The sequence below is a fragment of the Diabrotica undecimpunctata genome, chromosome 6 (genome assembly GCF_040954645.1).
Source record: "Diabrotica undecimpunctata isolate CICGRU chromosome 6, icDiaUnde3, whole genome shotgun sequence".
Taxonomy (NCBI): domain Eukaryota; kingdom Metazoa; phylum Arthropoda; class Insecta; order Coleoptera; family Chrysomelidae; genus Diabrotica; species Diabrotica undecimpunctata.
The window spans coordinates 37,359,262-37,376,260 of NC_092808.1; the positions used below are offsets into that span (position 1 = coordinate 37,359,262).

The 16,999-nt window shown below is 34.3% G+C and overlaps 1 protein-coding gene across 1 annotated transcript; it reads left to right on the forward strand.

Moving 5' to 3' along the window:
* The first annotated feature begins 1,713 nt into the window (after positions 1 to 1,713).
* LOC140444294 (uncharacterized) lies at positions 1,714 to 2,136 on the forward strand. The gene has a single exon (XM_072536043.1). The coding sequence runs from the start codon at positions 1,714 to 1,716 to the stop codon at positions 2,134 to 2,136; it is 423 nt and encodes a 140-aa protein (XP_072392144.1).
* The last annotated feature ends 14,863 nt before the right edge of the window (positions 2,137 to 16,999 follow it).

The window sequence follows — 16,999 nt, forward strand, 5'->3', positions numbered from 1 at the left end:
GTTAGTCGAAAACGTCTGAAACCGTCAGTTTTAGGTTGGTTTTTACTATTATATCTTATTACCTATCCTCTCTGTATTTCAGTTTTCTAATTAGGGTTAAACTTGTAGTGAGCTATCAACAAATTGTGAACCGACTGTAATAATAAAATTTGGCAAGCCAGTTCCATCCGGAAAATTTAAAAATTTTCAAAACTTCGCTGCCAGATAAATTATTTGTATTACAAGATTTTAAATCCAATTCGAAAATATAAAATTGGTTAATTATGTTACCATTATGACCGAGGGTGTTTAAAGGGGCTATAAAAGTCGTATTTTTTATTTCTATTTATTTTTACGATCGAAATTTTCAAAATATAATATAATAATTGTGTTTTTACTGTTTAACTTCTGAAAGGAAAGGACAAATTACTACTGCTATTTTTGGACTTATTTTCAGTAAAGAAGAACATTCAAAAAGTGTATGAAATTACCGAAATGTTGAATACTTGTGACTGTTGTGATGATATGCATTTTTATAGAGATTCTTAATAACCTAATGTTGATGTATTAGATATTTTCGATGCTTTGCGTGTATTTATCGTGCAGCAAAATTCCGACTCCTGAATGTGCTCTTTCTTGTTTAGCTTTTCCACTGTATATGAGTGTAAACTCTCCATATTTTAATGTTCCTTGATTGTGACTGGTGATGTGTGATTTTTATCTACGTTCACATTTAGTCGTGTTTGCAGCGCATTTACGATTTTTAACTCCACCTTGTGGTTAACGTAACGTAAGTTTTTATCGGTAAGTTATTTCTAAGTATTAATATTTATACCGTCTTATTTTTTTTTATTTTTTAAGTTTTTTTTTTTTTTTTAATTACAGTACCCCTATGGATCCAAATAAATGTCCTCTTACGCAAGAAGAATTGTGGAAAGCCCTTTATGAGGATGATTCCAGTGGTAAAGAAAAATAATGTTCTTTTGGTGAAAGTGAAGATGAAGATTATGTATTACCGGTCGACCATTTTGAAGATATATTTGATTTGAACGAACTGCAAAGAGGGTGATTTTGATTTGAATCAAAACGTCATAGACCAAGATTTAGAAGGAGACAATTGCCTCAAATTATTAGGTCGAGATAATTATATTTGGTTTACACAACCTATAATTAGTAAGAGAACCAGAACTTCCTGACTCTGTTACAGAATAACACAAATAAAGAAATGGAAGTTGTTAGCACTTTTTGGCTTATTATATTTTGCTGGAGTTTTAAAAGATGCCTATCTTTCACTAATAGATATGTGGTCTAAAAAATTTGGTGTCCCATATTTAGAGGCACTATGTATAAAAACCGTTTTGAATTATTTTTAATGTGTTTAGAAGAGAAATATGGGATATTATTATTCAAGCTTGTCAAAACAATTATACTCCGTCAGAGTATATAAAAATAGATAAACAACTTCTAGGCTTTAGAGACAGGTGCCCTTTTAAAATCTACATTCCCATCAAGCCTGATAAGTATGGTTTAAAACTTGTAATGCTGTGCGATGCAAAAACAAGCTATATGTGTTCTGCTGTGTCATATATTGGTAAAGAGCGGTGAGATCCGCAGAAAGGTTCAATTTCTACCCAGTATGTTTTAAAGCTAACTGAGAAAATTCAGGGTACCAATCGCAATATCACCATAGATAACTCGCTTTAGTCGTTTAAATTATTACAAAAGGGTTTAACAATGATTGAAACGCTTAGAATAGAATATAAAAATAAAAGAGAAATACCCACACAATATTTGGAAAAGAAGCGATCAGAAATTCCGTCCTCGGCATTTGCATTAACGCAAAAGTTGAAACTAGTATCAGATTATGTTCGAAAACGAAACAAATGCGTTCTATTAATCAGTTCTATGCACTCGTTAGACGAAGTTGATATAGTTACCAAAAAAACAGAAATAATTCTATTCTACAACAGCACTAAGGGTGGAGTAGATACCTTCGATCAAATGTGTCATGTAAAAACCGTTGCCAGGAAAACAAGAAGATGGCCACTGAGAGTTTTTTATGGAATGTTAGACGGAGATAGAGTAACCATAATGCTTTTGTACAGACTGAAACATTCTGACAAAAAAATTTCCCTTTCGAAATTCTTAAGTCCTTAGCTGATGCATTAGTGCAAGATCACATGCAACAAAGAATGAATATAATATAATTTATGGCTTCCGAAAAAAATTAAGGGAATCTATTTGTGATTATTTGGGATATTCAGTCAAAATACTCACTGTAAATCCTCAGAAACGAAAAGGCCGCCATATTTGTGTTTATTGTAAAAAAAAATATGTGTGCAGAACAGCAATTTACTATTTGTGGAGATTGTAAATAATATAAGAATAAACTATTCAATTCCTAACTTGTTTTTTAATTTACTTTTGACATCTTAAAAAGTATTTGTCAAATATAAGCGCTGTTATATATTGAATTAGTTTTGCTTTTGTTATCTAACAATACATTTTCTGATTAGAAATCAAATCATTTACTACATTTTTTAACAAGTAACTTTAAAAAATATTTAAATGTCTTTTATTTTGAAAAATATTTTCGGGTATCCGGTGATCCCACCTTGTGAAAATCGTTCCACCAATTTTACCTTGTGGTTCTAGGATTAAGAATATTACATTGGAACGAAAATTTCCATTTGCAACATCAGTAGTAGATACTGTTTACACATAGACATACTTCCCAAAACAAACATACGTTGAAAGCATATCAAATAAATCAAGCTCTTCACTCTTTTTTTACCCCTGAAACATAGCTAGTGGGGAGCAGCAGTAATATAGTAAATATAAACTAATTCACTTCGTAAGAGAAAATATAAAGACGGAAGCCATCCAGGTAGCTAGTATAAATGTTTAAACAAAAAAATTGATCAAACAATAATAGCTGCATATATTCATATATATATTTAGGGATATATTCCCTTATGAATAAAGGAAAAAGAAAGCCACGGCCCTCATTCTCCGTAGGCCCAACTGACCCCGAGATGGGTAGTTCTCGGGAACCAGTCAGGAGGGCAGAGGGTGCTAAGAATCTGCGGAGTCTAAACCACTACCCAGCCAGATCAACAACACTATACGTAGCGACCTATAACTGCAGGTCGTTAGCGAACCAGGCAAGACTCATAGAGTTAGAAAATGAAGCAGTCAATATTAAATGGGATGTCATCGGAATAAGCGAAGTAAGACGAAAGGACGAAGAGTTAATAGAACTTGAATCGGGCAACATCCTCTATCACAAAGGAACAGAAAATGGACGAACAAGTGGAGTGGGGTTCCTAATTAATAAGAAATGGAAGGATAGGATAATCGACATAGCAAGCACCTCAGACAGAGTAGCTAGTCTAAGTCTAAGACTATCCAGAAGATACACCATCCAAATTGTGCAAGTATATGCACCAACCATATCCCACTCCGATGAGGAAATAGAGGAATTCTACAATGAAATAACTGAGGTGCTTAACAAGAACAAAAGCCAATTTAAGTATCTAGTCGGGGACTTTAATGCCAAAGTGGGTAAACAATCAAATCAAGAACAATGTGTCGGCAACTTTGGCATTGGAGAAAGAAATGAAAGGGGAGAGAGACTGGTTCAATACGCACATTACCAGAACCTCTCAATCGCCAATACCTATTTTAAGAAAAACCTCAATAGGAAATGGACATGGTTAGCTCCCAATGCAACTACCAAGAACGAAATAGATTTCATCCTAACTAATAAGCTGAAAACCATAAAGGATGTAAGTGTGCTCAACAAATTCCGAACAGGTAGCGATCACAGACTAATTAGATCTCGGGTCGTTCTAAACACTAAACTAGAAAGAATGAAATTACTCCAGAAACCAACTGCAGGGGTAAATATCACTAACCTAAGCAACAACTCGGAACGCTATCAAAATTTAATTCAAGAAAAATTACAAGACCCAACGAATAGCACACACTTAATGGAAACAATCTTAAATTGCGCCAAAGAAGTTGGAGGATCACAAGCACACAACAGCAATAGAAAACTTTCAGATGAAACAACAGCTCTCCTGAAACAACGAAGAGAAATGAAAATTAACTCCAATATTAATAGAATTGAATATACCGAACTGTGCAAAGTAATACGGAAAAAAATCGCAGAAGATATAAAAACCTACAATGAACGACTTGTACAAAATACAATCGAAAACCATAAAAACTATAGGAAAACCAAGAGGAAGTTGGCAATCGGTAGAAAGCAAATAATAGCATTGGGAAACAACAACGAAAGGATCACAAATAGGGATGAAATAATAAAACATGTAACCGAATTCTATGAGGGTCTATATAAAGCTCCGGAAGCACAAGAAATAGGCGAAGAAGAAATTGCGGTTCAAGAAGATGTACCAGATGTTCTCGTGGATGAGGTAGAGGCAGCTCTTAAGAGCATGAAGAACGGCAAGGCAGCCGGTAATGACGGTGTTACAGCCGAACTTCTAAAGATTGCTGGTCAAACAACTTGGAAAATCCTAGCAAAAATATACACAGACTGCCTAAAATCGAGACATATTCCAAAAAAGTGGAATTCAGCCAACATAATCCTTATTCACAAGAAAGGTAGCAAGGAAGACATTAGAAATTATAGACCGATCAGCTTGCTACCTGTGATATACAAGGTATTCACCAAAATCATTAACAACAGAATACAGAACACACTTGACGCTGCACAACCCCGAGAACAAGCAGGCTTTAGAAGTGGCTTCAGCACAATGGATCATATTCAAACATTAAGGGAAGTAATGAGCAGAACAAAAGAATATGATCTACCACTGGCGCTAGCATTCATAGACTTCGAGAAAGCATTTGACTCCGTATACCCAAGAGCAGTCATAGAAGCTCTTGTCGACCAAGGAGTAGATAAACCATATGTCGAAACGCTAGCAAATATATACAAAGAGGCCACAGCTAGAGTAAGCATATATGAAAATACCCCAGAATTTCCCACTCAGAAAGGAGTCCGACAAGGAGACACCATATCCCCTAAGCTCTTCAATGCAACCTTAGAAAATATCTTCCGGAAATTAGACTGGAACAACCAAGGTCTATGTATAGATGGAGAATACCTAAACCATCTTAGATTCGCTGATGACATCATTCTAATTGCTAGAAGTCCTGAAGAATTACAACTGCAAATTAATGACCTTAATACAGCCAGCAATGAGGTAGGCCTAAAAATGAACCTAGCAAAGACTAAAATAATGTGCAATGATCTGATCGCCAACGTGGAAATAAAAATTAATGAAACCTCGCTAGAAGTAGTAGATGAATACATATACCTGGGACAGCTCATACATAAATCGGGATCACTACTTCCGGAAATCAACAGACGAATAAAACAAGCGTGGTCAGCATTCGGACGAAATTCCATAGTCTTCAAGTCCAAAATGCCACTATACCTCAAGAAGAGAGTATTTGATCAATGCATATTACCCGTCTTGACATATGGATGTGAAACTTGGATATTAAAGAGAGAAATAACGTCGAAACTCCAAGTAACTCAAAGAGCAATGGAAAGATGTATGCTAGGGATAACAAAGAGGGATCGTAAAAGAATTGAATGGATACGGAGGCAAACCCAGGTGACTGATGTAATCCAAAGAATAAAATCCCTGAAATGGCAATGGGCAGGACATATGGCAAGAAGAACAGATAACAGATGGACCACTAGAACAACTATGTGGTACCCCAGGAACGCTAAGAGACCAAAGGGGCGCCCAAATCTCAGATGGGATTATGATATTAGAAAATTAACAGGAACAACGTGGTCTCGAATAGCACAAGATAGAAAAATATGGGCGCAAATGAGCGCAAATTATTAGAACAACGTATAACTAAGACATCGTCGAATAATAATAAGAACATAAAATAACATTGAAATAAGGGAGGCTGCACCGTAATTGGAAACGGTTGATAAAGCTGCACATGATGATGATGATGATATTTAGGGATTCTACAGTATTCACTGCCTTCCCTCGCTCAACCGTTTCCATCTCTCTCTGTTGTTCCATTCTCCATCGTTTAGTCCTCTCTTACTCATGGCGTCGTCTACTTCGTTCCTCCAGGATTTTCGGGGTCGTCCTCTTTTCCTCCTTCCTATGGGGCTCCATTCGGTTATTCTTTTTATCCATCTGCTGTCGCTAGCTCTTCTTACATGTCCATACCACTTTAGTCTTTTTTGTTCTATATATGTTAGTATGTCTGTTTCTATTGATGTTCTTTGCTTTATTTCGTCATTACTTCTCCTATCCATTCTTGTTACTCTGCAGCATCTTCGCAGGCATTCCATCTCTGTTGCTATTATCTTACTGCTGTTTTTCTTGTTTATGATCCAATTTTCGGCCCCATATGTCATAATACTTCGCACTAATGTTTTATAAATCTGCGTTTTTGTCTTCATATTTAGGTGTCTATCCCACCATACTGAGTTAAGTTGTCGGATTGCTGTTCTTGTTTGCCCTAATCTTTGTGTAATTTCTTCCTCTGTTGTTGCCTTTTTCGTGATTATAAATCCCAGGTATTTGAATTTATCCTTTCCTTTGATTGTTACGTTGTCATCAATCTGTAGATCTTCTATGTCTTCTTCACTTGTAGATAGGTACTCCTATTTTCTTTTCCATGTAGTCAAGGCTTTCTCTAAGTATATTTTGAATAGGGTTGGAGATGTGGAACAACCCTGCAGGAGCCCTTTTGTTGTGGTGAAGTCTCCTATGATTCTTGTTCCCATTTTACTGGACACTTTATTTTCTTTATACAGAGCTTTTGTAGCTTCTATGAGCATATATTCAACCAAAGCTTAATATAAAAAAATTATGTGCATTTGCTCAACACGCTTCGCTTAGAGAAAAATTTATCATTGGTGCAGACTCTACTGCTAAAAACACTTTATGTGGTTCAAGGTTAAGCCATACAAAGGGTAGAGAGTTACATGCAGCAATCTTGTTCTTCTTTCAGTACCCTGTCCGATTATCGAGCGTTGGCGATCTTATTGGCAATAATAACTTTGTTTACGGCGGTTCTAAATAAATTAGCGGTGGTCTCTTGATACTGTAACAAAATACTGGGGTGTGTAGGAGGAGAGAGGTATAAGAAGAGTGGTCTATATATATGGGATAAAATTGATCGAAGTAAAATAGATAACAATTAAGTAAAGAAGAAAAAAAAATATTGAACGGAATGTGGCTAGGCTAGCAATGTAGGCAAGAGAATGGCCACTAGAAACTCAAGGATGGATACGGCCAATTTGCATGCCTTTTTAAAGACAGTAAATCAGGAAAATATGTATGATGGATAGAAAAGAAGATATGAAAAATGAATAGATATAATGAAAATTAACAAAGAAAACAAATTGAGGGCGCCAGAAGAGGGATACTACTCTAAGAAGAGTAACGGTCACTCTTCCAGGTATCGTATACTGCTAATATTAAATAAAGTTGATGTTATAAACAAAAATGCTGTAAATGTAAAAAGGTAAGGAAATATTAATAAAAAAATTATATGCAAAACGAATTCAAGTTTATTAAATATAACTTCTTAGATTCTGACAATCTCTAAGTTACCAAAAAGTATATGAAAATTTCACAATATAATATTTAAAAAAAATGTTGAAAACAACTATAATAAAAAGTGGAAAATTACACAGAATAACTCCGATATAGAGTGTACAACCTACATCTAGGTTAAAAAAACAACCTTAAACAAAATAATGCTAACGTTGGAAGAACGTATAGCCAAGTAAATATATCATACTAACGTACCTACAATATGACCAACAATATTGTTAAACAACTCTAAATGCACATACAAACAAAATAATATATATAAATGGGAACAAGCCAAGTTAAACAATTGAAACGGTATATTATCCTGAAGGGATAATAACCGGAGTTAATAACGCAAGATGAAATATAAAAAATTAGTTAAGTAGACAAATAATGAAATAATTAAAGTTAATAATGAAATAATTAAAGTTAATAAAGAAATAAATGGTTAATACAAAAAACAATGGAAGATAATCTCTGGGTAGAATTTGAGCTCAAACTTACCGATACCTTACACCAAGGGGAGTTATATTAATTAATATATATATATATGTTATAAAAAAACTATAACTGGTGAAACAAGATATATATATAGTTCTGAATCAAAAACCAACTGTCCTCCTCGGTGAAACAGTTGTCTGGAAGGATACTCCCGAATGGCTTCGGTGTCCCAGCGAAGTCCTCCTTGAGGACCGAAATTAGCACGGAGCTGGTGCTAATTGGCTTAGTTCGATGATGACTGTCCTGCCCTACCTCTAGGTGCAGGCTGGGAAAAAAATGAGGGTGGAGTAGACAATACTCCCTGGCTTGTCCCAAATGACCCTGATTCTTATTAGAGTTGAAGTGGTACTCTCCCTCGGATGTTCTGAGGGAAATTTATAATTCCATGGTAGGTGGCTGAAAACAATTCCCCGTTACTTCTAATCTCAACATTCATAAAAAGAAATCAAAGAAGAAGTGAGGAAAGTTTCTTTCAGCATAAGAAACCGGAGCAAAAAGATAATTATGGTAGATAAAAAAAACCATCCAATCGGATGTAGCGTGACCTTGCTTCACATAGAGTAAAAATATAATGGCCTTGGACAAAATACTATATTAAAATATGAAATAATGAATCTGAATAATAGGATATAGATAAAATACTCTAATGTTTATAATATAAAAAATTATTATTTACCAGATAGCTAATCAATTCCGTGCTAGAAATCTCACTTCACCTTCCCGAGTTTGCGAAAACACCGTCAATTAAATTATTATGGTTCTACTTGGAATATTTAACTTCTTGAAGTGAAGGAAATTCTATGCATTAATTGGATTTTCTTTCGCTAACTGCCACCTGTGTGTACCACTTCAAACTCCCGATCAAAAGTGAATTTTAATTCACAGTTAATTAACCAAGAAGAGCCAATTTCCACTTCCCTTAATCTCCTGTCATCTCTCTTGTCCGCAATGGTACCAAATTAGAACAGAGTGACAACTTAAATTATTAACAATACACACTTAATGGGCAAATGAACACTTAAAGTTAGGCAACCCATACTACGTCTCTGAAATTATTTTTAATATAAATTGTTTATTATTTTAATTTAAATTGTAATAAAAGTAACGACTGTTACATTCCCCTACTAGTCGGGAAAAAAAAATTTTAATCAAAATTTTTTTCCATAAAATTAAAGTATCAATAACTAAGTGTACTGGCCTAACATTCCACGTTGATCCGTAAGTTTACACAAAAAAAAATAACCACGAACTAAAGATCACGGAAAAAAAAAAAGAAAGAATGGTCATGGCGCCAGACACCACAAACTCAGATGACTCAAAGTCGAATCAAAATCTCAATCGACAATATGCTTAAAAGCCAAATATTAACTAAATATACCAACTAAATTCTTGCTGACAAATAAATGTCGAATTGGGCACTAAATCCAAAATTGAACTATCCATGGACATCAGATCTATAAGACTAAGTATATCCAAGGACGAACAACCAGGCAAATGTATGAGCCAATTCAACCAATATCTCACCCAGAGATATACTAAACTAAGATCAAAGAAATCATAAACTATATAGGTTAAGAACTGAACACTTAATCCAAAATTGAACTAACAATGGACACCAGATTCATAGTAATATATCCAGAGAAGAACAATCAGGAAGATTTATGGAGCAATTCTCACCAAACCAAATAACACAAATAGTAATCTAAATCGTAAACATACCAAAGTATATCAAAGACGTAATAACGAAAATAAATGTGAAATAGGACGCTTAATCCAAAGTCAGACTATCAATGGACACCAGATTCATAAAAGCATATCCAAAGAAGAATGACCAGGAAGATTTATGGACCCATTCACACCAATACTAAATCTCAAAACTAAATGAGGTCTACGTACACCCACATATGGTGATACGAACCTACATAACCAAATAAACCAAATAAGTGAGGAATCAGACACTGAATCCAAAATCGGACTATCGATGGACACCAGATTTATAAATAGAGCATATCCAAAGAAGAACGATCAGGAAAGGACCAATTCTCACTAATGCTAATAACTAAATTAGCTCTTACCCTCATTCGGTAATATGAGCCAATACCAACTAAGTAATTACAATAAAGCAAAATTTCCTAAAGTGTGAAGCAGCATTGTCACACTTATTCAGACTAAGTAATGTAATATGTAACTGAACTAAACCAAAGATAAAGATAAATACCTAAAGTCTAAAGTCTAAAATGGACTAAAGGAATTCAGAGGCTAAATAAATTTTGAGGGTGCTGGTATTCGCTAACTATAGCATGGGGCTACAACAGATGTATGAGAATAACCAGACACCGATAAAATCCCAATAGAAATCCTAAGAAAATATAAGTGGTGGACTTTCCCTATAATACCATTACTAACGAAAGAAAAAAAAATATGTCGAGAACAAGCAACCAATTTTGAACAAAACTGTAGATTTATAACAAGTTCTCGCAGCATGGAATTATCCGGGAATAGTCCTAAATCTAAACAGCAATTTATGCCTAAGGAAAGAAGTGGGATTACACTAAGAGGACAACTCATTTGTCTAAACTCTTAAATAATGAAAATGACTAACTTGACATGTGTAGGGATAGTTAAAGAAAAAAAAACATAACCTGAAGTAAGATAACTAATATGAACTAATTAAACTTCCCTATCAAGTTGTGAAAAGGTAACTGGAATATTTGGACAATCACACAAGAATGGTTAGGACATGTCGCGAGCATTTCCTGACCAGAAATATTATGAGGCATAAACATCTGCCTACTCTGCAATAAACACATATAGTACGAACCTAATTGAGCAGCAGTGATCAGTTGCTGAGCAACAATCTCGAACCCACGTATTCACTAAAGCTGAGTATTGACAGATTCATTGACAGAAAATTCAGAAGAATAAATAAGAAGAAATAAGAAGGACGCCGCGCCGGTCATCCTTACCTACTTCAAAATTCCAAACTAATTCCAGAACCATCCTGTATATGGAATCAGGACATAAATTATTGTAGAGTATTTAAGATTTTCGTGACAAGTGAGAATAAAGCAGACCAAAGATAAAAAAAAAATCACAACATCTTTCCAAATTGGCAAATATTGAACAAATATATCAAAACAAATACTAAGGAATCAAATATCAAAGATATAACACACAATATATGATCCAGTAGTGTAACAACATAGTTCCATAGTTCCTTATCAGTAATAGGATTAACTATAAGTATAAATCTAAATATGTAAATATATACTAAACAACCCTCGTATCATATGAGGTTAAAAGGAGTAATTCTCCTGGGAAGATTAGTACTTAAGAATATTAATTCATTATAAAGTGCATCATTTGTAATACAAAAAAAAATGGATAAGTCATACCTACTAATTATCTAATAAGTTATAGAAGTCATTAACCAATGCCAAAAGATACAAAAAAAATAGCGGTGTACCTACGTTATCTGGTGATTAAGAAAATCTTAGACTAAAATGCAAAATATAATCAAAACAAGCTAAAGACAAACAGAGAAAGAGATTAGCTTAAACGAAAGTGTTAAGTTAGTCTTCTTCTGAGGATGAAGAACTAACCTCGTCGATGGTGTTATCAGGCAGTAAATCCTTTACATGAAATTGACCAATTCGTTTGTTGGACGAATTGTCCCTTAATTCATATACCAAAGGAGATATTACCCTTACAACCGTACACGGAATGTATTTCTGGCAAAATTTTGCCGAAATAGCATCACCTTTACTTGATTTTACAAAGTTTCTCTTTAAAACTCTATCGCCAACAAAGAATCGCAAATCTCTCTTCCTCAAATTGTATTGACTTTTGTTCCGGAGGTAAGAAGTTTTTAACGTCTTCCTGATATCAGCAAAAATTGGAGGTAGAGTCTGAAGGTCATCTAGACGATGAAGTCTCTCGGATATTTGAGGGAGATTTGCGGAATTTTCAGAAATTAACCCAAAATAGTCACCAGATAAAGCAATGTTTCTGCCAAAATTCAAGTATGATGGGAAGTACTGTGTCACTTCATGGACAGAAGTCCTTATGGCTTGAGCTATGGAGTGAATATATTGATCCCAAGCTCTGTGATCTGGGAAAGTGTATGATCTCAAGGCTGTGACAATACTTCGATTCACTCTCTCAGTATGGTTTGCTTGCGGATGGTACGCAGCATTATAAAAGATCTTCTGAACCTTGTATTTGGTTAGAAGGTCTTTAAAAGCCTTTGTTCAGAACTACATAGACTAGAAAAATCATGAATAGCACTCAAAGTAGCTAAATTAAATTCAGAAATTGAAACCGAAAAATCAGAACAACTTAACGTGCTATTGAAAGCATTGAAAAAGTCCATGCCTAAAATTATAGAATTCTGTACAGAAGGAATAACATAAAATGTGATTTCTCTACATATATTTGCAACAGTGATTTCAGTTTGAAATTTGCCTGTAATAGACTGAACTGTACCATCTGCAGTAGATACCTGCAAAGATGAAATGGGCATAATGGAAGAAGTTGCATTTTTCAATAGATGTAACGAATGTGCACCTATCAATGAAATATTAGAGCCACTATCTAACAACGTTAAGCATGCTTGTCCTAAAATCTTAATGGGTAAATAAGGTCTATTATCATTAACCTTCCTAACTAGTAAAGAATTTAAATCTAAATCTAAAGTATTTGATTGGTCATAAATACTATATGGTACAACCATAGACATATCATCATCATCAACAAACCTAGAAGTTGATACTGATAATGGAACTATTTCACTACTGTAATCATTAGAATTGTGTTTAACGCTACTGGATAAAGAAGAATTGGTAATTGACCATCTGTGATCACTTAAAACAGGCGGATTCAACGTTTCATGATTTGTAGTTAATTTCGGGACTGATTTTGTCTTGTGGTGTGCTTTGCTTTTTTGACAGTTACCCCTTTCCCTTTCCGACTCGGAGATGGGTTTGGGTTGCTGGATGTGCCTGGACCAGCGGTCTCGTTTGAAGTTTGGGTTTGATTCCCTGATTGTATGGTGGACGGAGAAACGCTCAGGGGACGGACCTCCGACAATTCGTTTCCCGAACACTTAAAACAATTTCTCTTTAGAGTGTTTTCCCTACCACAACCATGGCAGAAAATACGAGTGCGAGGGATCGAACATTCAACAAACGAATGACCAGACTGACGACAATTCCAGCAGACGATAGAACTTACAACTGACACATTACGTTCAGGGCCTTTATTTTGCCAAGAACGATGACTAAAAGAGTTTGGCTGAGAAGAAAAATTAGAAGAAGGTCGAGATGTGGATGAAGACTGAGAGGACCAGGATAACGTTTCCTCTAAACGTTTACACTTTACAGTAAGGTCATCAATAGTTTGGATGTCCATAAGAGCTAGCTGTTGATGATAAAAAGGTAACAGACATTTAAGAATAATTTTTATCTTAGCAGAATCTGATAAAGAAGTCTCCAAACGGCTACACATGCCCAAAATAGTGTTAATGAACATGGTGACAGATTCTCCAGGTTTCTGCTTATGGTTTTTGATTTGGTCCAATAGATCATCCTGGAATGAGTAAGGAAGAAAATCTGACTTCAACTTGTGTTCCAGATCAGACCAACAAGAAAAATTACCTCTATTATTCATGAACCATGTAAAAGCTGTACCGGTGAACAGTTCAGCAGAAGCAGCAAACAAATCCTCTTCAGAGACACCTCTAGAAACACGAAGACATTCAACCCTTTCTATAAATGACATCACATCAGTGTGCTGTTTTTCACCAGAAAATGAAACACCCCATTTGTGTACTTGCACAGGTTTGGAGTACGAAAAGCTAGGAACTACATTGACTGGAGCATTAGGAGTAGATGTAACAATATAATTAACTCTAGAATCAAGTTCACCCTCCAATGTAAGTATTCTCAGAGAAACAGTCCTTTTAAAAGATTCCTGCTCTTCAGTAGTGCAATGTAACAAATGTACGCGGCCAGAAATATGAGCTAAACGAGAAGTTAGTCGCGCATACAAGTTATCTTGTACAGTTCCCCTGAAATCTCCTATTCTCGTCGACAAATCATCTAAGGTTTCGGATATTCCTTTCTGTTGGTCATCGAAAGGGATGTGTGTAGCAGAAATCTGAGTAAAACTCCTATTTTCCTGTTTCTGCTTTAAATCTCCACGCAAAAGCTTGCGTTTGTCTTCAACCTTTGCCGACTCTGCAGGCGTTATACCCCTAACATTCAATTCGTAATCCAATTCATTTACCAAAAGATGCTCAACTTTGAAAGCACACATGATGAGAGGAAAAATATGGACAAAGTGATACCAAGATCAGAAATATGAAATATTAATTATACCTAAGTTGTAAAAAAAATGTGGACAAATTATTAGCAACACACCACCAAGATCAAAATAGCCAGCAAAAATAATATATATATAATCAAATAAATATCTTAGTTATCTTACTAAAATACTCAAAATAATTTCTAGTTATAAGTAAATTATAACTATTCTAGACCAAATATTAATATGTATGCAACAATTAATAGTACCTATAAGTATAATACTGTTGGCTGTAGGAATAAAAGTTTATATAATATACGATATAAGTATGTGTAGGTAAGTAAGTAAATATAAGTTCTCAATAAAAATACAAAATTCAACCTAGAATGTAAGTTGTACTACTATAACCTATCACTGAGGCCTCAAAATATTAATAACTAATAAATCTAATAAATAAAACTAATAAATCAATACAGCAGTATAAGTATACCTGTTTAGTATTAATAAAAAATTTAAAGATAGAATAAATCAGCAATAATATGAGTAAAAAAAAAGAAAAAGCAAAAATACAAAAACTCAAGTAAGAAAAAAAAAGAAATCAGCTAAAAGCTACTGTCTTAAAACCAAAAACTTGGAAAAGGCCCCACGTTGGGCGCCAATGTAACAAAATACTGGGGTGTGTAGGAGGAGAGAGGTATAAGAAGAGTGGTCTATATATATGGGATAAAATTGATCGAAGTAAAATAGATAACAATTAAGTAAAGAAGAAAAAAAAATATTGAACGGAATGTGGCTAGGCTAGCAATGTAGGCAAGAGAATGACCACTAGAAACTCAAGGATGGATACGGCCAATTTGCATGCCTTTTTAAAGACAGTAAATCAGGAAAATATGTATGATGGATAGAAAAGAAGATATGAAAAATGAATAGATATAATGAAAATTAACAAAGAAAACAAATTGAGGGCGCCAGAAGAGGGATACTACTCTAAGAAGAGTAACGGTCACTCTTCCAGGTATCGTATACTGCTAATATTAAATAAAGTTGATGTTATAAACAAAAATGCTGTAAATGTAAAAAGGTAAGGAAATATTAATAAAAAAATTATATGCAAAACGAATTCAAGTTTATTAAATATAACTTCTTAGATTCTGACAATCTCTAAGTTACCAAAAAGTATATGAAAATTTCACAATATAATATTTAAAAAAAATGTTGAAAACAACTATAATAAAAAGTGGAAAATTACACAGAATAACTCCGATATAGAGTGTACAACCTACATCTAGGTTAAAAAAACAACCTTAAACAAAATAATGCTAACGTTGGAAGAACGTATAGCCAAGTAAATATATCATACTAACGTACCTACAATATGACCAACAATATTGTTAAACAACTCTAAATGCACATACAAACAAAATAATATATATAAATGGGAACAAGCCAAGTTAAACAATTGAAACGGTATATTATCCTGAAGGGATAATAACCGGAGTTAATAACGCAAGATGAAATATAAAAAATTAGTTAAGTAGACAAATAATGAAATAATTAAAGTTAATAATGAAATAATTAAAGTTAATAAAGAAATAAATGGTTAATACAAAAAACAATGGAAGATAATCTCTGGGTAGAATTTGAGCTCAAACTTACCGATACCTTACACCAAGGGGAGTTATATTAATTAATATATATATATGTTATAAAAAAACTATAACTGGTGAAACAAGATATATATATAGTTCTGAATCAAAAACCAACTGTCCTCCTCGGTGAAACAGTTGTCTGGAAGGATACTCCCGAATGGCTTCGGTGTCCCAGCGAAGTCCTCCTTGAGGACCGAAATTAGCACGGAGCTGGTGCTAATTGGCTTAGTTCGATGATGACTGTCCTGCCCTACCTCTAGGTGCAGGCTGGGAAAAAAATGAGGGTGGAGTAGACAATACTCCCTGGCTTGTCCCAAATGACCCTGATTCTTATTAGAGTTGAAGTGGTACTCTCCCTCGGATGTTCTGAGGGAAATTTATAATTCCATGGTAGGTGGCTGAAAACAATTCCCCGTTACTTCTAATCTCAACATTCATAAAAAGAAATCAAAGAAGAAGTGAGGAAAGTTTCTTTCAGCATAAGAAACCGGAGCAAAAAGATAATTATGGTAGATAAAAAAAACCATCCAATCGGATGTAGCGTGACCTTGCTTCACATAGAGTAAAAATATAATGGCCTTGGACAAAATACTATATTAAAATATGAAATAATGAATCTGAATAATAGGATATAGATAAAATACTCTAATGTTTATAATATAAAAAATTATTATTTACCAGATAGCTAATCAATTCCGTGCTAGAAATCTCACTTCACCTTCCCGAGTTTGCGAAAACACCGTCAATTAAATTATTATGGTTCTACTTGGAATATTTAACTTCTTGAAGTGAAGGAAATTCTATGCATTAATTGGATTTTCTTTCGCTAACTGCCACCTGTGTGTACCACTTCAAACTCCCGATCAAAAGTGAATTTTAATTCACAGTTAATTAACCAAGAAGAGCCAATTTCCACTTCCCTTAATCTCCTGTCATCTCTCTTGTCCGCAATGGTAC

Excerpts from the sequence above, each read along its gene's own strand:
- LOC140444294 (XM_072536043.1), top strand. The coding sequence starts at position 1,714 with ATGATTGAAACGCTTAGAATAGAATATAAAAATAAAAGAGAAATACCC.